The sequence below is a fragment of the Lepisosteus platostomus genome, chromosome 25 (assembly GCF_059453375.1).
Source record: "Lepisosteus platostomus isolate fLepPlt1 chromosome 25, fLepPlt1.hap1, whole genome shotgun sequence".
NCBI classification, from domain to species: domain Eukaryota; kingdom Metazoa; phylum Chordata; class Actinopteri; order Semionotiformes; family Lepisosteidae; genus Lepisosteus; species Lepisosteus platostomus.
The window spans coordinates 2242988-2267829 of record NC_142635.1 but is presented as its reverse complement, the minus strand read 5'-3'; the positions used below and the strand labels follow the sequence as shown (position 1 = coordinate 2267829).

Sequence of the window (24842 nt, the reverse complement as noted above, 5' to 3'; positions counted from 1 at the left end):
GCTGTTTATCTGAGTTTAAGAAACACGAAGGAGTTATTATTGAGCAAAAAGAGATATTTAATCATTGTTTCCATTCTTTGTGAAAAATCCGAGGCGGCTTTTAGTGCTGTAGCTGTAAACTGTTGCTGTTTGTCTCGTATTTTGTTCGTCTGAACACATGAAATCACGGCGCTACATTACACGAGTTGCTGTGGAAACTTTATTTCTGCTTCAGACACATTGAGCCTCAGTGATCGTGAACCTTTGTACAGATGATGATGATGAAGAAGTCGATGATGTCGAGACCCTCGTGTGTCAGAGTGTGTCTTCTAACTGTTACTGGAGAAACAAGACTGAAGCTCAGACCTTTCCAAAGGCTGAGTCCCTGAGCTGTGAGGATCATGAGGACCAGCTGGACAGTCCACTGTCCACTCCACAGCCCTGAGGAAGGAGGTAGGCAGGACAAGAGCTCCTCTTTAACAGAAGCTGTGAGAACTGAGGGTAGATTTTACTTTAGATATTTATTCTCATCGTACATTTTATCAATAGGCTCTTGTTGTGTTAAATGTGTTGTGTATTGTGTATTGTGTCTTTTACCTGCCTACATAAACATTTTCCCCTCTGGGACAATAAAATAAGTAAGAGGTGTCCAGTCCTGGAGGGGTCAGTGTGTGTCTGCAGCAGGGCTGTCCAGTCCTGGTCCTGGAGGGGTCAGTGTGTGTCTGCAGCAGGGCTGTCCAGTCCTGGACCTGGAGGGGTCAGTGTGTGTCTGCAGCAGGGCTGTCCAGTCCTGGTCCTGGAGGGGTCAGTGTGTGTCTGCAGAAGGGCTGTCCAGTCCTCGAGGGGTCAGTGTGTCTGCAGCAGGGCTGTCCAGTCCTGGTCCTGGAGGGGTCAGTGTGTGTCTGCAGCAGGGCTGTCCAGTCCTGGTCCTGGAGGGGTCAGTGTGTGTCTGCAGCAGGGCTGTCCAGTCCTGGTCCTGGAGGGGTCAGTGTGTGTCTGCAGCAGTGCTGTCCAGTCCTGGTCCTGGACGGGTCAGTGTGTGTCTGCAGCAGGGCTGTCCAGTCCTGGTCCTGGAGGGGTCAGTGTGTCTGCAGCAGGGCTGTCCAGTCCTGGTCCTGGAGGGGTCAGTGTGTGTCTGCAGCAGGGCTGTCCAGTCTGGGTCCTGGAGGGGTCAGTGTGTGTCTGTAGATGATCCAGATGTTTTATATCAGCAGCAGCTGAAGAGCTGGGAAAAGGTGTTTGTTTGGTCCAGTTAAACCAGTAACCAGCTGGTTTAGCTCCAGTCTCTCTCCTCTGTAGCTCTATACTGTGTCCATGAGAGAGATAGAATAAAGACACAGACTACATGTTGATTTGTCTGAGCTGAAAATTTAGTTGTTACATTATTACAATTTATTTTTGGAAGCCATAGAAAAGAAATTGAGAGAATACAGATTGTAGTTTAATCTTTATTTTAAAAGAATTGCCTGAACATCATAATTTACATGTTAATGTTTCCGGAAAATTCATTTAGTATTCATGTTCAGAGACATAATGTTTTAAATATCTGTTGAATATATGTTGCTCTATATATACACATATAACTGTACAGATCTTACACCAGTCTCTGCTGGATCTCTTCAGTTTGCTGTGTGTTGTTTGTATTGCCTCTCTCTGTTCATTCTTATAACTGCTATCGTGATGTGGAATAGTGTTGTCAGTTGTTGTGTTGAAAGATGATCTCTGTTGTAGTAAACTGTGTTGTGCTCTTTGATCCCTCTGTCTGAGCTGCTCCTACACTGCTGTGGGTATTTTCTCAGGGACGGCCTCTGGAGAATCTGTACCAGCCTCAGGAATGGACACCGATATCAGCTGACTGTTCCTTCACTCCTTCGTTCTGATAATTCACTACACTTTTGTCCTGTTTTAACATAAAACACTCCTGAGCAAACTTTTAGTCACTTGTTTTTATCTTATTTATGTTTTTAATTAAACACCAGGTTGTGAACACCTCTTCCATGCTCTTGGGTTTTATTTCCATTGTCTGTGAAGGAAACTGTGGTCTTCGTGGTGATGAGAGAGCTCTCTGCTAGTCATTATATCAAAGAGTTTCGGGAGAACTTCTGATATGAGCTCTGTGCCTTGTGAGGGGTGAGATTCTCATGGAGAACAGTGGAAAGGTGAAGCCTGATTGTCCACATGTATAATTCAAGTCTCATTCCATCATACTGTCAAACTCGGAGCTGCTCAATACACACAGATGGAGTCACACTGTCTCACTGCAACACCTTTCACAGTGAAGCAGAGTCCTGTGCAACAGGCAGGACTGACAGCCCCTCTGAACACTGTGCAGGATCACAGCAGCTCCAGATCACTGCAGGATTCAGCGCAGCTCCAACTCTCCTCCATCTTCACAAACTTCATCAATTCACTTCATCTGAGCTGCAGGTGTGCAGTGGCTCCTGCAGTCCAGCTGTGCTTCTGCTCTGTCTTTATTACAGAAGGGGCTCCTGCTCTCGGCCGGGGGGCGAATCGCAGTTTTAAAGCTTTTATATTTGGCGGCGCTGAAATTTCTGCCTGGTGCTGTTGCTCACCATATAGCGTACTGGTCTGTGGACGGTGAGAGTCCGGGTTCAAATTCCCAGACAAAATTGCAGATAATGCAGATCTGGGTTCAAGCCTGCAAAGAAAAAAAAAAAGCTTTTGTAAAACCCGAAACACAGTAGATGAACAGGGATACTACTTTTAGACTCTTGCACATCTCCACATCCTTCACCTGCCGGGCTGCGAGTGTCCTCGGGCGGCGGGGCTCTAATCGAGGCCGGGGATGAGGCTGCAGTCTAGGCCGCAGACCAGCGGCTCCCGACTCCCAGACCACGACAGCCCGGTGCCCGGAGGCTGTAGCGCTGTGAGCCGCTTGGTGTGGCTGCTCACAGGGGGACCCGATTCACGAGTCTCTACACCCCTATACCCCACCCTCCCACACCCCAGACCCCAGAGTAATCAATTAACCAATTAACACTCTCAGCAGTTTATTACAGCAAATAAGGATATAAAGCAGAAAACAATGACACTATACAGCAGTGTTATTAAGCAGGTATCCACACATTTCCATCTCGGTCCCCGCTGTCTCTTATTTTGCTACCTCTGTCGTCCTTTTCGCGCTCATCAGGGGTTCACGTTATAAATAGGGGCGGGTCTGTGCTCCAGGCCCGTGCAGGCTGGGGTCAGGGGAGGTGGGGGGACTCCGGCGGCTCGCTGGCTGGGGGGGAGAGGCGGCTGGTACCCCGCTGCTCTCCCGGTACAGGCACTTTGCTCGCCTGCCGGAAAAAAAAAATGCATTAATTTTTTTACAGGTTTTAACAAAAGCAAAAAACGTTTTCTACGAGAAATGCATTTCAAATGTTTTAACTCTCTCGCTTTAACCTTCACAGCAGGACAGGGAAAGTTACCAGTTTCCCCCAGTTCAAGCTAAACGGAGCGGTGCAATTCCAAAAATAAACTGTTTTATTCTGTTTGTTACTCGTCTCCTGTTCATGAATAAACAGTGCTTGACTGTAAAGTCGTGGCTCATTGCTGGGGTAGTGGGTGCAGATCTAGGACGAGTCTTGCTGTATTTAACAGTGCAGGGGGTTGACATGATTTGCTGTGGAGCTGAGGGACCTGTGCTCAGGGGCAAACTGAGAACTAGATCTCGTTATGGGAAGCACTTGATTAGTAGTAACACCCTGTTCAGTGGAGTGCTCTGCACTCGGGTTTTAACTGTACAACAGGCTAGAGCCCCTTCAGTGATCCAGTGCTCAGTATCCCGCACTGTCCCGGGACAGATGTGATGACAGTACTGTACAGCACACCTCGCTCTGCGTGACCCCGGCTCATACACATTCCTTAGAGCGGTAAGTTCTTTTTAAAAAGCCAAGACGAACCCAGAACGAGTTAAAATATAAAAGCAACATACGGGTGAGAGAGTTTAAAAAGCACAACCCAGCTCAGACAAACAGACCGCGTCTCTGTCGGCGCTGCAGCGCGATGTGAACAAACAGTGTCTTGGTCAACTTCCTGACGCCTGTGTAGTGATTGAACGTTGAAATTAATAAAACTCAGATGGGTCATAAATCTGAATCGAAATTAAAGAGGGTGAGTATTTTTTGTGACCGTAAGGACACGGTCTGGAGGTCTTGAGCCCTTTTTATTCCAAATTCATCCTCCCGACAGTGGGACGAGCCCGTGTAGCGCAAAGCGAGCTGCGCTGTACTGCCGAGTGATTCCCTGAGCCCCTCCGCCAGCGCAGCTCCTCACTCCTGTCTGATGACTGTCGCTGCGCTGCTGCTCAGGGCTGAACTCCGAGCTCTTACCTGCTTGTCTTGTGTTTCAGGTCTCCCCTGGCTGCTGTCCCTGCCGCCCGCACAGGACCCATCCCGCACTGACCAGACTGCTGGCGCTGGACAGGAACTCGTCATCCCGGACGCCGTTACTTGTGATTCTGTAACTCACTGTGTTTTGTTTCATTGTTGCCAACTGTCTTTGATTTGTATGCTTGCAAAACTTAATAAAGAATTTTGACTTCTGTCTTACTTTCTTCTTCTTTTCTTCATAACATTATTTCTAAGACAAACATAAAACCAACCAAAACGGTGAATGAGCACCGTCGACAATGAATATTCACGAGGGGCGTGGCAATTGAGTAGGGAAGTGTCGCATTATTCATGAGAGGGTGTTGCCAAATGATGACATCACACCAGCCAATCAAAATGTCTGGATGAGAGCCCACCTCCAAGATTTTTGCTCTCATGTGATTGGTCAGTTTTGAAGCACCACTTCAGTTATGGGAGGAGGAGGAGGAGGAGGAGGAGGAGGAGGAGGAGGAGGAGGAACATTTTCTCTATTCTGATTGGTTGAAGGACCTGTCAATCAAATTACCACACTCCCAAATGACACACTTCTAAATAATTGACATGAGGTTTAACCCAATCGCAAAAGCCCATCTACAATACCGGCCCCGGGTGAGATTTGTTTAATACTAATAAACTTTAATTATTCATTATAATGAATTTGAATAATTTGACTTGTTAATTAGTAATTAAAAATTTAGACAGCAACTCTTTTTGTTTCAATTTCCCTAAGATACTTACATTTTTTAGGTAACACAATCTGAAAGACAGCAACAAAGTTTTTAAAAATACATTCTCCGAAAAAAAGCCAGAAGTAAAATGAATTTAAATTGTATTTGTGTTCAGTACAAGTGTAAACATACATTTTAGAAATCAAAAAGCATTCGAATGAAAACCCTTTCTTTCCAGTTGAAAAAAGAAAAAGAAAAACAGAAATGATTAAAACAGAACTTACTAAATAATAATACTTAATAAACGCAAATGTGATGCAAATATAAATAATAAATATCTTACAAAAAATATCAGAAAGTCACTTTTTCCACACTAAAGCAAATTGAGCGTTTTAATTCAATACAAACAATAAAAACCTTAAAAATTAAAAAAAAACAATTCTAGCCCAAAACTAATTTTCTAGTTCATATTAAGAAGACAAATGCAAATCAGCTCAAATGCAAATGAGGAGTTACCGCCGCTAATCAAACACAAACAACACAAAATCGCTCGATACAAAAATACTCGATACAATAATTTTCTACTGTTTCTACTGTTTCTTATTGGGCTGTGCTTCTGTTGTCTGCAGAATCCTGTGAATTTTCGTTCATATAACGTGCTGCTTGCCACTGCTCTTGAAATGTACTTGTAATTCGAGACTAACAAACATCACTCTTTTTTCAGTTTTGTGCTCTAAATCACATGTTCAGTCAGTCTGGCGGGACCATGTACGAGTCGAGAGGTAAGTTTCAGTGTTTTCTCTGCATCTCGTTTCTCTCCAGCTCTCTCACTCCGGAGCTCGGCCAGGACTCGCGGCCCCAGTGACAGTGAGGGGAGAGTTTTACTGCCTGCTGCTCTGGTATCGACAACATGTCGGGTAAGAACCGGGGAACGGCGTCAGACAGACGGGGCGCTGCTTTCACAGCCCGGGTCAGCTCTCTTGGGCAGCTCACTGGTACCCTGGCTTGACCAAGAGGAGCGGGCTGTCGGGCTGTGGGAGCAGCTGTCTGCAGAGCCGCGGATACAGACCGTGTACCTGGCTCTGCCGTCTGTAGCTGCAGGCTGCCCCCTGGTGGCGGCTAAGAGCAACAGCGTGTGAGCTCGGGCTTCTGAAACAGTGGAGCTCACTCCACTACTTCACTGTTCAGTCCTGTACTACCGTTCTTACTCACTGCAGTGTGAAATGTACTCTGACACAGCTCGACTTTGAGTTTTAATGACTGAGTTCAGATGCTGATGGCATGTCCACTCCCTAACCCCACTACTAACCCCACTCCTCACTCTTCTACATGTGATCAACATCCCAGCTCAGAGGAGGAGCTGAAGACACTCAGGATTCCTGTGATGATCAGAGATATACACTAGATTTTCAACACATGACACAATGATCTTGTCTGTTACAATCAAAAATACAAAGGAATAAGTTTCTTTTACTACTGATCTCAATTGTAAAAGAAGTGAAAAGATCCAGAGAGCATCTATATAATTTATATACTTGTATAGTTTTTCAGATAATAGTGTTTTGGGGATGAAACAGATGATGCTTTAATTAACGAACATTCAGCAAAAACAAACATCTTTTCCTCCTGTTACTCTATTAAACTGAGGGCTTCCTGTATTTCTCTTTAATGTTTTCTTACTTCATTAAATATTTGTTTCTGTTAATCACGCTTCTGCTGTCTGTTCTTTTACAGTTTCTGATCCTCTGACTGTCTGTAACTCGTCTGTCTTGAACAGATTTCTAGATTTCAGTTTGTCTCTAATTCTGCTGTGGCCAGTGTTCTCACTCAGTGTGAGCTGACTGAATCAATACTCTAGTGGAGAGAGGGGTAGATTCTGTATTATTGTCAATGTGTTGTTATTGCCCTGCTGGGATCTTCTCCGGCTCTCAGCCCCTCTTGCCCCTCTCTGTCAGCTCCTGTCCTCCTGTCAGGATGTTCACCTTCCCTCCTGCACTGCTGTCACCCTGAGCTCCCAGACACAGGCGCTCTTACCTCCCTCCCTGTCCAGCCAGAGTCTGCTCCTCTTCTCCGTGAGCAGGCACACAGTCTGCCTCTTCCTTTCCTTGCTCATCCCAGCACGGACATTCCTGACTCCTGGAGAAGACGGCACAGGGGAAAGACTGGAAAGGCTGCTGCTGGGAGAGGTGATTCTGACAACATCGAGGGGACCAGGTGATGTTTTAATCCTGCAGTTTTACTGTGTGGTTCCACTGTGCCTGTAGATGAATACCTGGGTCAGGATGAGGCTCAGAATTCCTTCATGCTGGAGTCAGCTGAACACTACACTGACATTTCCTGCTCTTTGTTTACCTCAAGGCAACACAAATACGGAACAAGCAGGTGTCGACTCCACTCTGGGAAGGAAACAAGAAACTGGTTCTGGCTGTGGAGTGGTGTCTGTGTGTCGGGAGGCCATCAGGTTCCAGAGAAACGGGACACCTTGAGGCAGAACAGGAGTCTGAAGAGGCTCTGAGGCTGGAAGCAACAACTTCTACACCTGTGTTCAACTGTTTGATTACTGTGGCATTGTGATAAAACTGAAAATAAAACCATTAACATCACTAACACTCTTATTCTCTTTTTATATTTCTATTTATCATTCTTGTTTGTTTAGACAGTCTTCTCTGACCAGCTGGTCACAGGTCAGGCAGTGACCAGACCCAGGACAGCGGGTCAGTCAGTATTTCAGCTGGAAATTAGGGCTCTAGATCACAGTTCAGCAGAGAAGGCAAAATGTTTTCAATTCAATTGCCAAGGAAAATGTAAAGATGCAGTTTAACACTGAACAGCCTGCAATAATCTAGCACCCGTTTCCCATTGTTTTCAGTAACTTGTGTTTCAGGGTTAGGAGAGCAGGAGTATGAAGAAAGGGGTACAGAGAGAATTCGGGGAGGTGAATTCCGGGGGGAGTGTGGGAGGCAGGAATCTGTAAAGGATCAGACAGATTTCTTTCTCCTAGTCGATGGAGAGCTGGAGGAAGGGGTGATGCTGGTTTAACACTTGCTCTGGGACACTTGAAAATCAGATCCCCCACAAGAGTCACTTCTCCACAAAACATCGTGGATTTTATTTTTAAATGATCAGTTTTATTCTAAGCTAAATCAAACTGAAACTGAACCCCAATGTATTTTATATATATGTAGGAGATGAATATCAGTAAAAGGTTTTCTCTGCACACAGATCTGTATTCTGATTTCTAGCTGAATTACTCGTGTGTAACGGGTCGTGATCACAAGCTCAGACACCAACAACATGTGTGAACGAGAAAACCATTACAGGTCCCTGGAAGTCATTGGTAAGATAATAATAATTAATAATTGCTTTCACTTATATAGTGCTTTTCTGGACACTCCACTCAAAGCTCTTTACAGGTAATGGGGATCCCCTCCACCACCACCAGTGTGCAGCCCCACCTGGATGATGCGACGGCAGCCATAGTGCGCCAGAACGCTCCCCACACACCAGCTATCAGTGGGGAGGAGAGCAGAGTAATGTAGCCAGTTCACAGAGGGGGATTATTAGGAGGCCATGATTGGTAAGGGCCAATGGGAAATTTGGCCAGGACACCGGGGTTACACCCCTACTCTTTTCGAGAAACACCCTGGGATTTTTAATGACCACAGAGAGTCAGGACCTCGGTTTGACGTCTCATCCGAAGGACGGCGCCTGTTTACAGTATAGTGTCCCCGTCACTATACTGGGGCATTAGGACCCACATGGACCACAGGGTGAGCACCCCCTGCTGGCCCCACTAACACCTCTTCCAGCAGCAACCTTAGTTTTTCCCAGTGGTCTCTCATCCAGGTACTGACCAGGCTCACACCTGCTGAGCTTCAGTGGGTTACCAGTTTCAGAGTGATATGGCTGCTGGAAAGATGTTGCCTATTGTTCAAATTTATAATAAATAACCTATTCTGTACTTAATGTGTTACTTAAAGCAATACGAAAACTTAAAATGAGAACGTTGTGAATTATGCATTAGTTCACGGATAACTAATAAAGTAATCAATTGCAGCGATAATGAACTCACCTGCGGCCGGTGAGCGTCTCCTCTGCGCATGTGTGGGTCTCGGCTCGCCTGGCGCAGGTGAGGCTACTGTCTATGACGTCACGCAAACGCGACCATGCAGTTAGAGTGTGGGAGTTTGATTCAGTAAAATACCTTTTGTAATTGGCTTTGGTGATTGTAATCCGGAGACGAAACCTCTGCAGCTCCGACCTCGAACCGTAATAAAATGACTAGTGTGTTTTCACTTGGGCGATACGTTTTACGTTGGAATTTGTAAAATAGAAAAAAAACACGTTTTTATAATGAATCTGATGTTCATACTGCGTAGTTATCATGTCCACAGAATGTTCCAGTGCGACTCCCTCCTTTAATGTTTATAAGAGGCTTGAGGTCTTCAGGTTTGTAATGATCTCTGGTAAGAGATTGTTCGGTATTTTCACTGTTTGCCCTTTACCTGTATTATTTGATTTTCAGTAAACCTTGGAAAAGAAATAACTACTTTGTTTCTACTAAGTTTAAATGGAAAACTTTCATGAAAGAAAAAGAGCCTAAATTACACCCCCAGGTCAAAAATACCCATTATTCTAGTGGAAGAATTCATGGAAGGACTACAAACACATTTACTTTAAACAAATCAAAATTTCCTGAAACAAACCTCAGGAAGTTTTTGTCAAATTAATTTGACACAGACAGTCGTCTCCGCACACTAATCCTGTAAGCAGTGTGAAAGCTCTGCTCAGTGGTGCTCAACTCTCTTAGAACACATCCCAGGACTCTGGACACTGGACTGTGAGCAGTACTGACCCCTCCTCCAGACTCTGGACACTGGACTGTGAGCAGAACTGACCCCTCCTCCAGACTCTGGACACTGGACTGTGAGCAGAACTGACCCCTCCTCCAGACTCTGGACACTGGACTGTGAGCAGTACTGACCCCTCCTCCAGACTCTGGACACTGGACTGTGAGCAGTACTGACTCATCCTCCAGACTCTGGACACTGGACTGTGAGCAGTACTGACCCCTCCTCCAGACTCTGGACACTGGACTGTGAGCAGTACTGACCCCTCCTCCAGACTCTGGACGCTGGACTGTTATTAGTAGTAACAGTGTCACTCCACTGTGCTGAAGCTCAGTTTAAATTGCAAAACACATCTACAGAGGCCTAGAGAGCACTCTGTGACACAGAGCTCAGTAGCTCCAGTGTCCAGGGACAGATGTCATTCAATGTTTTTCAATTTGCATCTAATTTGCACATTGTTCCCTTTAGTTGAGAATGTTCTGCTCACAATGTGTTTATGACTTGTCTCTTACTCTTTCTCTGAAATACTGAGACTGCACTGCTCATCAGTAACCCCAGAGTGAAGGTGCTCAGTGCTGTCTGCCCTGCTTCACACAGGTGGGTCATTCTGCTGCTCTCTCATAGACTGACAGGCAGCTTTACTCAACTGTCCACTTGTCTGCTTCTTTGTATCACTAATATATTTATATCCTGTTTGTTGGCTTGTGAGTCTTCACAGAGCAGTGGGGGGTTGGCCAGTCCCTGAGACGTCAGCCTGTCTTGTGCAGAAGATCACAGAGGGTCTTCACAGGAAACAGGCCTGGGGTTGTAACACTGTTTAGAAACTGGGAAGTGAGCAGGACCAGCAGTACTTACTCTCGAGTCACTGAGGGCTATGAGGTGCTTTTCTGCTGGCTGTGTCCTTTAAACATGTTTTATTTCAAGAGAAGTAAGATCCTGTTGTCTGTGCTCTGTGTCAGAGTCACTGGCGATGGGACAGGACTCCTCTGACTGTCTGAACCTGTCTGGATTGTTATACCTTTATTTCAGTGTGATCACTTACACGCAGTGTTTTATCAGAGATGTGCTGCCCTAGAAGATTAACTCTACATCACCCCTGAGACTGCAGTTAGTTCACCAACAGGTGAGATCACTGACTGTACTTGACTGTAAAGCAGAGAACAGCCTGTCTAGTGATGAGAGGAGGAGGTTGGTTGTCATTTTCTCAAAATGAACAGCTGATGCTGAAACAATGAAGACCGAGATCTAACATGTTTAACGTTCTTCTGTCATAAGGACTAAAGTAGAGGATCAGCTGTGTGGAAATCAGATACTGGGGACCAGTCAGCACAGATTCAGAAGAGGGAGGACTTGTCTGAGCAACTTCCTAGAGATCTTCACACAGCCAGCATCGGGAATGGACACACAGAGAGGATGATCTGGTCTGGTTAGATTTTCAGAAGGCTTTTGATAAAGTTCAGCATAAAAGATTCATTCTCATTTCCCAGGTGTTAGAAATTCCAGGAAAGGATTGTGTTTTGATTGAGAATTGGTTATTAAACAGAGAGCACAGATGAGAGGTCAGTTCTCTTATTAGGATGATGTAATTGATGGACTTTCTGCTGGTCTTCCTGATTTATGTCAGTGATCTACTTTCTGGTCCAGTTAGTAAACTAGTCAGGTTGCCCATGATACCAAACTAATAGGATTAGTAAACACTGTAGAAGCAGCAAAATATTTTCAAAAAGTCTTGGATCTGTCTAAATAGACCTAATCTATTATGTTAACATGTAGAATCAAATGTATGGAACTTAAATGGAGGATATTTTATGTTCCAACTGTATGTTACAGGATTAGAACTGCAGAAAGGTTTGAAATGAGAAGGGGGCATTGAGTCACAACAACAGGAACTGAGAAAACTCCTCCTTCTGACTCTTCCTCGTTCAGTACCCTTCCTTCTGTCTCTGTGCGGAGAGGCAGTCCAGCGTGACGAGAAAGAGACATTTTAAAGACGCTGAGACAGTGAGACACCATGGCTGAAGATGTGACCTACGCTGACATCAAATTCACTAACATACAGGGACAGAGGAGTCCAACCATCACCACTATTCCAGCACAGCCAGGATCCCCCCACAGTGAGTACAGACCCCCACAGCTGCCTCCGACACTGGAACACTGTGATACTGTCTGTCTGCTGCACTTTAACACTGTGATACTGTCTGTCTGCTAGACTGTAAAACTGTGATACTGTCTGCTGCACTGTAACACTGTGATACTGTCTGTCTGCTAGACTGTAACACTGTGATACCGTCTGTCTGCTAGACTGTAACACTGTGATACTGTCTGTCTGCTGCACTGGAACACTGTGATACTGTCTGTCCGCTAGAATTTTACACTATGATACTGTCTGCTGCACTGGAACACTGTGATGCTGTCTGCTGCACTGGAACACTGTGATACTGTCTGTCTGCTGCACTGGAACACTGTGATACTGTCTGCTGCACTGGAACACTGTGATACTGTCTGTCTGCTACACTGTAACACTTTGATACTGTCTGCTGCATTGTAACACTGTGATACTGTCTGTCTGCTGCACTGGAACACTATGATACTGTCTGTCTGCTGTACTGTAACAATGTGATACTGTCTGTCTGCTAGACTTTTACACTATGATACTGTCTGCTGCACTGGAACACTGTGATGCTGTCTGTCTGCTGCACTGGAACACTGTTATGCTGTCTGCTGCACTGTAACACTATGATACTGTATATGTTATGCTGTCTGCTGCACTGTAACACTATGATACTGTATATCTGCTACACTGTAACACTGTGATACTGTCTGTCTGCTGCACTGGAACACTGTGATACTGTCTGTCTGCTGCACTGTAACACTATGATACTGTCTGCTGCACTGTAACACTATGATACTGTATATCTGCTATGCTGTAACACTGTGAGTCGGTCTGTCTGCTGCACTGTAACATTATGATACTGTCTGTCTGCTGCACTGTAACACTATGATACTGTCTGCTGCACTGGAAACTGCGATACTGTCTGCTGCACTGTAACTCTGTGATACTGTCTGTCTGCTGCACTGTAAAACTATGATACTGTCTGCTGCACTGGAAACTATGATTCTGTATATCTGCTATGCTATAACACTGTGATACTGTCTGCTGCACTGGAACATTGTGATACTGTCTGTTTGCTGCACTGGAACACTGAGATATTGTAAAGGGTTTCGGTTCTTTAGCATTAGTTATGAACTGTGATGTCATGACAGTATGTGTTACAAGTAGTTCGCAATTTGAGTTTTCATGAAAGTTTAGGAGGCCGGACAACAGTCCAGATCTCCCTCACCTCTGCTAATCTGTGCTCTAATTCTCCATGATGTCATTTCCTGAAAAAGCAGGAATGATAGCCTGTTATTGTAGTGAGCGATCAGGTCATATTGTAGAGATGTCTGACATCTTCACAAGAAGATTCCACTGAATTTAAACAGTTAGTCCTGGCAGATCTGTATTTCCCAGTCCAGAAAGTGGTTTCTGGTGAGGAACACCTGACACAGAGTCCATGAGATCTTATTTGTGGGTTTGATGGTTGAGCTACTCACACTTAACACTGGCAGCTCGTGTGCAGGTGACCTTGAGATGTGATCAGGTGTTTGACTGCACATTCCAAGCTGGGTTTCTTCCCTCCCAAACTCAGCTGTATTATTAAGAGTCAAAGCTCTTCTGACTCCAGAGCAGCTGTGGGAGTCTGGGATGAGCTGTCCTGCTGTGTTGTTGAAGCCGATACCCTGGCTTCTCTCAGGACACAGCTGGGTGAGCTCCTGGATCAGTGAGCTCCTAACTACTGAACTGCTCTCGTTTCTCACTGTTCTTCTGTGTGGATGTGTTTTATACAGTAAGAAACCTGTGGAGTCTCTGAGTGAAGATGCTCAGAACAGACATATCCTGTAACTCCTCAGTGTGTCTAAGATGCCTTAAACTTGTGCACAACCAGTAGTTTCTTAATTACATTGCACAAATTTTTATAGAGACAAATAAATGTGACTGCACATAAATACATTTAAATCATATATCTGTTTGTAACCCTTCTTCTATAGAAATCTGACAAGACTGTAGTTTCCTGTTTATTGTCTTGTGGTTTGGTTTTCTGCAGTATTTTCTCTCTCACTGCCCAGAGCTCTCGTTCATGTGAAGTCTGACCCCACTCGGACCACAGCGCAGGACGGGAGCTGTGTCTCCTCCTCACCCTCCCCAGCTGTGTGCCAGGCGGACAGAATTTCTTTATTAACCCATCTCTCTCTCTGTGTCTCAGCCCAGCCCAGGTGCAGGAGGGGTCTGCTCATTGCTCTGGGAGTCACAGTGTGCCTCTTGCTGGCTGCAGTCGCTGTCGTGGGGATCTGTAAGTCTAACAGTCCATCATGTCCTTCTTACAGGGAAAAGAGTGTGTTTGAGAGTCACCTTCTTCATTCTCATCTCTTCAAGAACAAGAGACTCTTACCACTGGTGCTCACTCTCTCTTAGTGTGACTGTCAGTGTGCAGGCAGCCTGGCCTGAGACTTACAGCTGATCACAGTGTTTGCAGGATGCAAAGGAACAGGTAAAGGTTTATTCCTGCTGATAGAGAAGAGAAGAAACACAGTTTTGGCTGTGGAGTCTCAGGTGTCTCTTGTTCCTGCGCATGCTGACACAGCTCCCTGCTGGAGTCGGGACTGGATCTGACTGTCAGCCTCACAGACACTATCCAGGAACACACTGGGAACACACCTCCTGCTACTGGGCTGGACAGAGTCCAGAGAGACAGGTTGTGCTGCTCGGCAGTACAGGACACTGACGCTGCACTGGGAGAGTGGCCAGACACTGTCTTTCTCCTGCTGTCTCTCTGCCTCTCTCACTCTGTGCCTCTGTGAGTGTGATGGTGTCTCTCTGTCCTTCTCCCTCTCCCTCTCAGTCTAGTGTGTCTGCAGATGTTCCTCTGTCTCTGGCTGTGCCAGCGTCTACAGAGGGTTAGAGAGAGAGAGAACGAGCAAGAAGGAGAGGAGGAGGAGGGGTTTCTGAGTTCCTGTTTGCTGTCCAGTGCTTTAGTGTCACTCTGACCTGGCAGAGACTCAGTGTGACTCAGTGTCCAAACGTCTCACTGGACCCTGCTAATACAGTCAGAACTATGGACACAGACAGCGTTTACACTGGGCTACAGAAACCAGCACAGGACGTGTACGAGACTGTGACCAGGAGAGCAGAGAGAGAGCCAGGAGGAGAGCAGACCAGTGAGTACAGAGCTGATGCACTGAGACACTGAGAGACTGAGAGACACTGAGACACTGAGAGACTGAGACACTGAGACACTGAGACACTGAGAGACCAAGACACTGAGACACTCATATACTGAGATACTGAGACAGTAGCACAGTAGCACTCTGATACACTGATACACTCACACAGTTATCCTCTGATACACTGGTTCTGTAACACACTGACAAACTCTGACTTACTGTCATCTGTCTGTGACTCTGACAGTGACTCACTGATACACAACAAGACAGAATGAAAGACCTGATCAGCTAACTGACACAGTGAAAAGTCAACACACCTGCATACTGACAGTGTGTGTCTGCTCTGCTGCACTATTTCACCTTTATATCTGATCTGTTCATGTCTGACATTTTATTCTTTGTGTTTCCTGGTCTCCTTGGCTGTTTCTATCTGACTCTCTTTGTGATCTCTCTCAGTCAGTCAGTCTGCACCAGTAGGTCTTCACTCTGACTACGGTGTATTTTCACTCCTCAGTGGTCAGTCTTACTGGCCGCCCCTGTCAGAGTGTGAGAGTTCAGTCACATGACCTCTTCACAGCTCTGGTGTGAGGAGACGCCTCTGTCAGTCCCCCTCCTGAAGTGTCTCACTCTGAGTCTTCAGCTGCTCACACCCCTCCTCCACAGGCAGTCCCAGTGACACCCTGCAGCTCCAGTCAGGGTGTCTGCTTGAGCTCCACTTCCCCGGCCACTCAGAGTCCTGCTGTGTCCAGTCCGTGGGGAGAATTCACCTGTCTCCCTCTCTCCCTGGCCAGGACAGTCCAGGAGTAGGAGCTGTGTGTCCATCAGCCTGGGAGTCACAGTGTGTGTCTTACTGGTCACAGTCATTGCCCTGGGGACAGTCTGTAAGTCTGATAGTCGCTCCTGTCATTTCATATGGACCTGTGTGAATCTGTGTCTAATCTTACAGTGATCAAATGGCTTTGATGTCTGAACAGCAAGAGTGGCTGCACACAGTCACCCTTCTCTTTTATATGTGTCTGTGAAGCAATACCAGATATTCTGGGCTCTGATCAGCCTCTGGATATCTGCTGTTCAGGACTGTGGCTTCAGGCTGTGAGCTGCAGGCTCAAGCTGTTCTCTTACTGCCTGAGACAGGAAGAGACTACAAGTCACATGACCTGAAAGTCCTAATTGCACAAAGCCAGTGAAGTGTTTAATTTCTCAAAGTATTTTTAACACCACAGTTGTGTTTCCTGAAGGGCTGTAGCAGTGTGAAGTGTTGAGGTTTCTGTATTTGAGCTCTGTTGCCATGGTGATGTTCCTCTGGTCATTCAGAGCTTCTCTGTGGGGAAGGTTGTGGTTTTGTCTTCACAAGCTAAAACAGAAAATAGCAGTGAACAAGACTGATGATTATAGAGAATAGAGGTACAAACACACTATAAACACACAGAAAAGGTTGAGAAACATATAGTATTATTAATGAGAGTGAGAATATATGTACGAGCAGGATTATAACTGATCTATCTACAGTATGTATGTAATTACAGAGCCTAGTGTGTTGGGAATGTCCTCATTCAGAAATGATGTCATATTATACAGTATACTCTGGAGAGTCCTGTCTGCACAGAGCAACACCTGAGAGCAGGAATCAGTCTCTCTCCTCTTCCTTGAGCTCCTGCTGAGGCTGTTGTGTCCTTCCAGCAGTGTGCTGACCATAGCTGAGCACAGTGTCTTATAGGGGGTTTCCCCAGTGTGCTGACCAGAGCTGAGCACAGTGTCCTACAGGGGGTTCACCAGTGTGCTGACCAGAGCTGAGCACAGTGTCCTACAGGGGGTTCACCAGTGAGCTGTAAACCCTCATTACAACCTCCCTGGGTTTCAGCCCCACTCTCTGTACACATCCCAGCAGGCTGTGCCCAGGCTGTCTGGATGAGGACAGAAGACTCTGCAGGAACACACAGGTCCTCTCAGGCGGAGCTTCCTGCAGCTCCCAGTCCCCCAGGAGAGCTGTCTGCTGTAGCTCCTGCTTCCTGTGTGGATCGCTGTGCTCTTATCTGTCCTCATCCAGACACACACCCTTTCTCAACTAGCACTGAAATACTCATGATATTAATTGTAAATCATTAGTTTAATTAAATAATTAAGATCAGAGATGCACAGACCAGGAGATGATAATACTACTGAAGTGGATCATTCCTGTGATTGATAGATCAGGCAGACAGAGACGGACAGCTGATATACAGATGACAGGCAGACAGATGAATCTTGTTAATTAAATGATGTTGTGTGTTCTGGGGCTGTGACCTGCAGTGTGGAAACAGAACAGCTCAGACTGGGAGAGAAGACTGGAGAAGATGAAGTCGGAGCTGGAGGGAAACCAGAATAAATCTGAGAAACACAGGAGTGAAGCTGAGAGATACAGGAAACAGCTGGAGAAGGTCTGTGTGGACCCTTCTACTGGAAAGACAAGTAAGTGTGTGTGTGGGAGTGAGAGTTGAGTGTGTGTGTGGGAGTGAGAGTGTGTGTGTGTGTTGAGTGTGTGTGTGGGAGTGAGAATTGAGTGTGTGTGTGTGGAAGTGAGAGTTGAGTGTGTGTAGGAGTGAGAGTTGAGTGTGTGTGTGGGAGTGAGAGTGAAGTGTGTGTGTGTGTAGGAGTGAGAGTTGAGTGTGTGTGGGAGTGAGAGTTGAGTGTGTGTGTGTGTAGGAGTGAGAGTTGAGTGTGTGTGGGAGTGAGAGTTGAGTGTGTGTGTGTGTAGGAGTGAGAGTTGAGTGTGTGTGGGAGTGAGAGTTGAGTGTGTGTGTGGGAGTGAGAGTTGAGTGTGTGTGTAGGAGTGAGAGTTGAGTGTGAATGTAGGAGTGAGAGTTGAGTGTGTGTGGGAGTGAGAGTGAAGTGTGTGTGTGTGTAGGAGTGAGAGTTGAGTGTGTGTGGGAGTGAGAGTTGAGTGTGTGTAGGAGTGAGAGTTGAGTGTGTGTGTGGGAGTGAGAGTTGAGTGTGTGTGTAGGAGTGAGAGTTGAGTGTGAATGTAGGAGTGAGAGTTGAGTGTGTGTAGGAGTGAGAGTTGAGTGTGTGTGGGAGTGAGAGTGAAGTGTGTGTGTAGGAGTGAGAGTTGAGTGTGTGTGGGAGTGAGAGTTGAGTGTGTGTGTGTGGGAGTGAGAGTTGAGTGTGTGTGTAGGAGTGAGAGTTGAGTGTGTGTGGGAGTGAGAGTTGAGTGTGTGTAGCAGTGAGAGTTGAGTGTGTGTAGGAGTGAGAGTGAAGTGTGTGTGGGAGTGAGAGTTGAGTGTGTGTAGGAGTGAGAGTGAAGTGTGTGTGTAGGAGTGAGAGTTGAGTGTGTGTAGGAGTGAGAGTGAAGTGTGTGTGGGAGTGAGAGTTGAGTGTGTGTGGGAGTGAGAGTTGAGTGTGTGTGTAGGAGTGAGAGTTGAGTGTGAATGTAGGAGTGAGAGTTGAGTGTGTGTAGGAGTGAGAGTTGAGTGTGTGTAGGAGTGAGAGTGAAGTGTGTGTGTGGGAGTGAGAGTTGAGTGTGTGTGTAGGAGTGAGAGTTGAGTGTGTGTGGGAGTGAGAGTTGAGTGTGTGTAGGAGTGAGAGTTGAGTGTGTGTGGGAGTGAGAGTTGAGTGTGAATGTAGGAGTGAGAGTTGAGTGTGTGTAGGAGTGAGAGTTGAGTGTGTGTGGGAGTGAGAGTGAAGTGTGTGTGTAGGAGTGAGAGTTGAGTGTGTGTGGGAGTGAGAGTTGAGTGTGTGTGTGTGGGAGTGAGAGTTGAGTGTGTGTGTAGGAGTGAGAGTTGAGTGTGTGTGGGAGTGAGAGTTGAGTGTGTGTAGCAGTGAGAGTTGAGTGTGTGTAGGAGTGAGAGTGAAGTGTGTGTGTGGGAGTGAGAGTTGAGTGTGTGTAGGAGTGAGAGTGAAGTGTGTGTGTAGGAGTGAGAGTTGAGTGTGTGTGTGGGAGTGAGAGTTGAGTGTGTGTAGGAGTGAGAGTTGAGTGTGTGTGGGAGTGAGAGTTGAGTGTGTGTGGGAGTGAGAGTTGAGTGTGTGTAGGAGTGAGAGTTGAGTGTGTGTGGGAGTGAGAGTGAAGTGTGTGTGTAGGAGTGAGAGTTGAGTGTGTGTGTGGGAGTGAGAGTGAAGTGTGTGTGTAGGAGTGAGAGTTGAGTGTGTGTGTGGGAGTGAGAGTTGAGTGTGTGTAGGAGTGAGAGTGAAGTGTGTGTGTAGGAGTGAGAGTTGAGTGTGTGTGTGGGAGTGAGAGTTGAGTGTGTGTAGGAGTGAGAGTTGAGTGTGTGTGGGAGTGAGAGTTGAGTGTGTGTGGGAGTGAGAGTTGAGTGTGTGTAGGAGTGAGAGTTGAGTGTGTGTGGGAGTGAGAGTGAAGTGTGTGTGTAGGAGTGAGAGTTGAGTGTGTGTGTGGGAGTGAGAGTTGAGTGTGTGTAGGAGTGAGAGTGAAGTGTGTGTGTAGGAGTGAGAGTTGAGTGTGTGTGTGGGAGTGAGAGTTGAGTGTGTGTAGGAGTGAGAGTTGAGTGTGTGTGGGAGTGAGAGTTGAGTGTGTGTGGGAGTGAGAGTTGAGTGTGTGTAGGAGTGAGAGTTGAGTGTGTGTGGGAGTGAGAGTGAAGTGTGTGTGTAGGAGTGAGAGTTGAGTGTGTGTGTGGGAGTGAGAGTGAAGTGTGTGTGTAGGAGTGAGAGTTGAGTGTGTGTGTGGGAGTGAGAGTTGAGTGTGTGTGTGGGAGTGAGAGTGAACTGTGTGTGTAGGAGTGAGAGTTGAGTGTGTGTGTAGGAGTGAGAGTGAAGTGTGTGTGGGAGTGAGAGTTGAGTGTGTGTAGGAGTGAGAGTGAAGTGTGTGTGTAGGAGTGAGAGTTGAGTGTGTGTGTGGGAGTGAGAGTTGAGTGTGTGTAGGAGTGAGAGTTGAGTGTGTGTGGGAGTGAGAGTTGAGTGTGTGTGGGAGTGAGAGTTGAGTGTGTGTAGGAGTGAGAGTTGAGTGTGTGTGGGAGTGAGAGTGAAGTGTGTGTGTAGGAGTGAGAGTTGAGTGTGTGTGTGGGAGTGAGAGTGAAGTGTGTGTGTAGGAGTGAGAGTTGAGTGTGTGTGTGGGAGTGAGAGTTGAGTGTGTGTGGGAGTGAGAGTGAAGTGTGTGTGTAGGAGTGAGAGTTGAGTGTGTGTAGGAGTGACAGGTCTGCAGGGTGAAACAGCAGCAGAGAGGAGAGAGAAGACCTGTTTCTTGGACAGAGCTGGTCTTCAGGTTGGTCTGGAGCTGCACTGACAGAGCAGACGGGTCTTCAGCAGGACTGTGAGCAGGGAGGGGTCTGGTCTGTCAGAGGAGTGAGAGGGTGACAGCAAGAGCTCTCTCCCTTTTCTGTTTCTACATGAACATGTCGAGAATTTATAACCATCAGGACAGCTGGACTAGTGACTCCTCTGACCCAGAACTGTGTTGAGATCTTTCAGAAAGCAGCAGCAGTGATATCTGAGCTCATTTCTCGATGCTGCTTTTGGAAACAGGTGTTTTTTTATAATAATGGTCTTGATTTCTGGACACAATGAGCTGTAGCTGGTGAACTGGCAGCTGTTCTGTCTGTGAGGAGCCCAGCTGTGCTCTGTAGGACTATAGGAGAGGAGACTGAGTGTGGAGACTGATGGTTTAGTGTGTGATCAGCCCTGAGAGTCCTGTGGTGTAGTGAGTGTGAGGGGTTGTGTCTGCTGGCTGTAGAAAACGTCTGTCCTTTTAACTCTACATGTGAGCTTCAGTGACAGTGAGTGACAGTGCTCTGCTCCAGCCTACAGAGCCCTCTGTACACACCTGTGCACATCTGTACACACCTGTGCACATCTGCACACATCAGGGCACCTCTTCCACCAGCACACAGGGGGCGCTGTCTCATACACTGGTAGTGATGGAGACAGAATTCTCACCTTATGTGTGTAACTGAATCACAGAACAGTCCTGTCATGTTGATGTTCTACACTGATTGTGAAGGTACAGGAAGTGACTCTACTGCAGTGTGTGGCGAGAGCTGTGACTCCTGGGAAGGTAAGATCACATGACGAGGGTGTAGAAACCCCAGTCTCAGCTGGTGCAGGACTCTCCTGAGACAGACTGCAGCCTGACTCCAGGTCTCAGCAGGAGCTGGAGCTGCTGCTGTTGGTAAGAGACGTGTTTGAGAAGACAGACAGACTCTCAGACATGAGGATAAGAGCCTCAGGGCTGTTCTCTACACAGTCAGTGACAATCAGGTAGAGACTAACTACTGACCCGTCTGTCAGTGTGAGTCTCAGTGCTGCAGGACTCCAGGAGAAACAGTACAGGAGCTCAGTGGTTCAGTGTCACTAAACTGAACTGAGAGAGTCTGTACAGAGGAGAGTCCTGAGGAATCCCTGAGGCTCAGTCAGTATTAATCCAGGTGATTCCTGTGTGTCTGTCTGTACAGAGGAGAGTCCTGAGGAATCCCTGAGGCTCAGTCAGTATTAATCCAGGTGATTCCTGTGTGTCTGTCTGAACAGAGGAGAGTCCTGAGGAATCCCTGAGGCTCAGTCAGTATTAATCCAGGTGATTCCTGTGTGTCTGTCTGAACAGAGGAGAGTCCTGAGGAATCCCCGAGGCTCAGTCAGTATTAATCCAGGTGATTCCTGTGTGTCTGTCTGTACAGAGGAGAGTCCTGAGGAATCCCTGAGGCTCAGTCAGTATTAATCCAGGTGATTCCTGTGTGTCTGTCTGTACAGAGGAGAGTCCTGAGGAAACCCTGAGGCTCAGTCAGTATTAATCCAGGTGATTCCTGTGTGTCTGTCTGTACAGAGCAGCAGTGCTGTCCAGAGGGATGGAAGGGGGGAGACAGTGGAAGATGTTACTACGTCTCTACAGACCAGAGATCCTGGGAGTCTGCGAATCAGTCCTGCTCGTCAGTGGGAGCTCAGCTGGTGGTGATTGATGACAAGAGTGAACTGGTGAGAAAAAGAGATTCACTGCTGTCACTCTGAGTGAGAAAGACTTTTTAAAACACTCCACTGAAAAGCCATTCAAGAATACAAGGAGCGATTTAATATTTCAAATAAAATTATAATCTTTTCATTATTCCTCTCAAATAAATGTTCCTCATCAGTCCCCTTATGAGCCCTTCATCAGTGTCCTCACCTTCAGAGTTTGAAAAGCAGTGACTATTTCCCCTGTACAGCCTGTGTGTGAACAGAGCAGAGTGAGCAGCAGTGTGAGAGATGAGAGTGTGGGGATGGATCTCTGCTCTACAGCTCACAGGCAGTGCTGCCCAACACCAGGCACAGTGAGATCATGCCCACTGTGTGCTCAGATACAGTTTCTGATCTCAGACCAGCCCTGTCCCAGGAGACACACTGCCCAGCTGACACCAGACCCACAACCTCCTTTCCTGCTGCTCTCACTGGCATGAAGGGCTGTGACAGTGTGGAACCAGCTACCCAGACAAGCCCCATCAGCGGGACGTTTAACTCTGGAAAAGCAGCTGTTTCCTGCTCACAGCTGCACGTTTTCAAGGAAACCCAGTCAGACACAGAGATAGAAAATATCTGGTTAGAAGAGGAACTGATGGATTTGAATTATTAATCAAGAAATGGCTGAGGTACTGTAATGAAGAGATGTTTATACATCCCAAACTGCCCTTGATGGTTACTGTCTGGAACAGTAGAAATGAAAGGTCTCTAGTAAAGACCTCTAACCTGGTCTTGACTCTCAGTGATGATGGGAAAGACACGTTCTGATTGTCTCTGAATCCAGCTAATGAGGCTGGATATGTGAGCTGAGGTCACTCTGTATGTGTTCACTGTGAGTCTGTTCTCTTTCGTGAGCAGTAGGAAGATGTGTTCAGGTTCAGATGTTCAGGCAGCTGGACTGAGTGTGGGTGTCCAGGGTGAGCTGACCCAGAGTCCAGCTGGACTGGTGCTGGTGTCCAGGGTGAGTTGACCTGCTCTGTGTGTCTCTGCAGGAGCTCCTGGGACGTCTAGTAAAAGACAAGTCGTACTACTGGATTGGTCTGAGCAGGAAGGAATGGGGATCTGAGTGGAGATGGGTTGATGGAACAGTCCTGGACAGTGAAGTGTAAGTGTGTGTGTTGTGTGTCTGTTGTGTTTTGTGTTGTGTGTTTGTCAAGCCCACTTGATACTAGATGGTACATAAGCAGTTTCAAGGGTGTCACTGGGTCACTATTAACGATGAAACATGGTTTAGATACTGGAAAAATAGAATGTGGATTCTTACAGAACGTTAATCCACAGCACTGAGTCGGAATACACAGCCAGAGATGATGAAGTTCCAATTAATGCCATTAAAACAGATTACAGACCCCAGTGTATTTCACAATAAGAGTAAAAAAATGCACTTATTAGGAAAAGCCAGAACATCGCATGTCAGAAATCCTCTCTCAGTGTTGTCATGCAGGAGGACTGGACTTCAGCCACACGTTTCAGTCCAGGTCTCTGCAGACAAGAGTCTCCTGAACATCACAGCTGTAGCTCCTCCCAGCTGTGTCACTTCAACCCCATCGAGAGACTCTCCAGCACTTTGTCTTCTGGAAATAATCTCAGAGACATAACAGCCTGGACTCACCTGTGATTCACATACACTCCTGCAGGAGACATGAGAGAGAAACCTCAGGCACACGTCTCACAACATCACAAGTTTAAGATCATGTCTCCACTGAAGTCAGATCCTGTCTGACTGCTCTCTTCTCACACACAGCCTGTCTGTCTGCAGCTCTGAGTCTCTTCTCTGAGTAGTGAAATTCACTCTGTTTTCCCTACAGACAGATGGTCTGAAACAGGTTGACAATCCTTATTCACAAAGCAAAGGGACTTTTTATTCAGGAGCAGAATCTCCCACAGTCAGTGAGTAATTCAGGGGGCCTGAAGGAAGAAGCAGCTCTAAAGTGCTCAGAATGAGAACAAACTGAGCCCCTGCAGTGATCAGTCCCACTGACCTGTACTGCACTGCTGGTGTTTTATTGGTACTGTGGTGGAATCACTGCTCTGACTGTGTTGTGTCTCAGGTCCACTGACTGTGTTTTCAGAGTCTCTAACTGTGTGGCAGGAAGTAAGTCAAACAGACAAGTAAATATGATCTAACTTGTAAGAAACTGTAACTTGCTGAGTAAATCTTATTGATCAAAGAGAAAAGTTAACATGAGCTCCTATGTGTCAACAGCAATGTGAGGAATAACAGGACAGTTTTCACAGGAGGTCTTCTCTGAGACAGCAGAGGGAGCTGGAGAGAGAGGTGCTGGTGTGTTGAGGTGAGCAGACTGGCTCAGTGACTCTGATCTCTTTCTCTCTCACAGGGTCACAGCTGGTTCAGGTTACTCTGGGAACTGTGGATATTGGAGTCTGGATTGGAAAACTGTATATCCACGAAACTGTGAAAAGACTCACCCCTGGATCTGTGAGGGGGATGTTGTGAGAGTCTGGCAGCCCCCCTCTCTGTCCTGAGGAGGAGGAGAGACCTGAGAGAGAGAGACAGTGTGTCTGCTGGGGCTCCTCTGCTGATTCCTGGAGACGATCCTGGTCTCTTGTCTCTCCACTGGTCCTCACTCTGTCTCTCCTTCTGTCCTCCAGGCTGGGGACACAGACAGACAGCAACCTGGGGATTTTATTCCAACCTTTTGAAATTTGTTGCATTTTTGTATTTTGAACTTATTTTTGTCAATGCTTATTTCTCAAAGGTAAAATTTCTGGTGTGTATTTTACAGATTATATTGTTAATATTTTGTATTTGAGACAATCCAGCCTGTGTGAAGATGTCTGGG

The 24842-nt window shown here is 46.7% G+C and overlaps 1 protein-coding gene and 3 long non-coding RNA genes across 9 annotated transcripts; 2 read left to right on the top strand and 2 right to left on the bottom strand.

Annotated features, from left to right (window-relative positions):
- Window positions 1-2973: 2973 nt before the first annotated feature.
- LOC148640522 (uncharacterized) lies at window positions 2974-9116 on the bottom strand. The gene is made up of 3 exons (XR_015930371.1): window positions 9093-9116; window positions 4314-7278; window positions 2974-3278 (listed from the first exon to the last, which is right to left on the bottom strand). It is a non-coding gene; the product is annotated as an uncharacterized LOC148640522 (long non-coding RNA).
- Window positions 7108-7623, top strand: LOC148640523 (uncharacterized). The gene is made up of 2 exons (XR_015930381.1): window positions 7108-7234; window positions 7379-7623. It is a non-coding gene; the product is annotated as an uncharacterized LOC148640523 (long non-coding RNA).
- A 1153-nt stretch (window positions 9117-10269) lies between the features above and the next one.
- On the top strand, window positions 10270-24782 carry LOC148640520 (killer cell lectin-like receptor subfamily B member 1B allele C). Of its 6 annotated transcripts, none has more exons than XM_088619882.1 (7): window positions 10270-10993; window positions 11797-11984; window positions 14175-14261; window positions 17422-17580; window positions 21872-22020; window positions 23031-23143; window positions 24378-24782. In XM_088619882.1, exons 2-7 carry the CDS (start codon window positions 11882-11884, stop codon window positions 24523-24525), a joined length of 759 nt encoding a protein of 252 aa, XP_088476008.1. In that variant the 5' UTR covers window positions 10270-10993; window positions 11797-11881; the 3' UTR covers window positions 24526-24782. The 6 variants fall into 6 exon arrangements, with proteins under 6 accessions (XP_088476008.1, XP_088476005.1, XP_088476007.1 ...); XM_088619879.1 differs by having other exon boundaries at window positions 11701-11984; XM_088619881.1 differs by lacking the exon at window positions 10270-10993 and adding an exon at window positions 11186-11291.
- LOC148640521 (uncharacterized) lies at window positions 23380-24558 on the bottom strand. The gene is made up of 2 exons (XR_015930376.1): window positions 24469-24558; window positions 23380-23669 (listed from the first exon to the last, which is right to left on the bottom strand). It is a non-coding gene; the product is annotated as an uncharacterized LOC148640521 (long non-coding RNA).
- Window positions 24783-24842: the final 60 nt, after the last annotated feature.

Coding starts and splice junctions, on each gene's coding strand:
- LOC148640520 (XM_088619878.1), top strand. CDS start 15,024: ATGGACACAGACAGCGTTTACACTGGGCTACAGAAACCAGCACAGGAC. Junction 16,014..17,421: donor CATTGCCCTGGGGACAGTCT/GTAAGTCTGATA, acceptor TGTGACCTGCAG/TGTGGAAACAGAACAGCTCA. Junction 17,581..21,871: donor CCCTTCTACTGGAAAGACAA/GTAAGTGTGTGT, acceptor CTGTCTGTACAG/AGCAGCAGTGCTGTCCAGAG.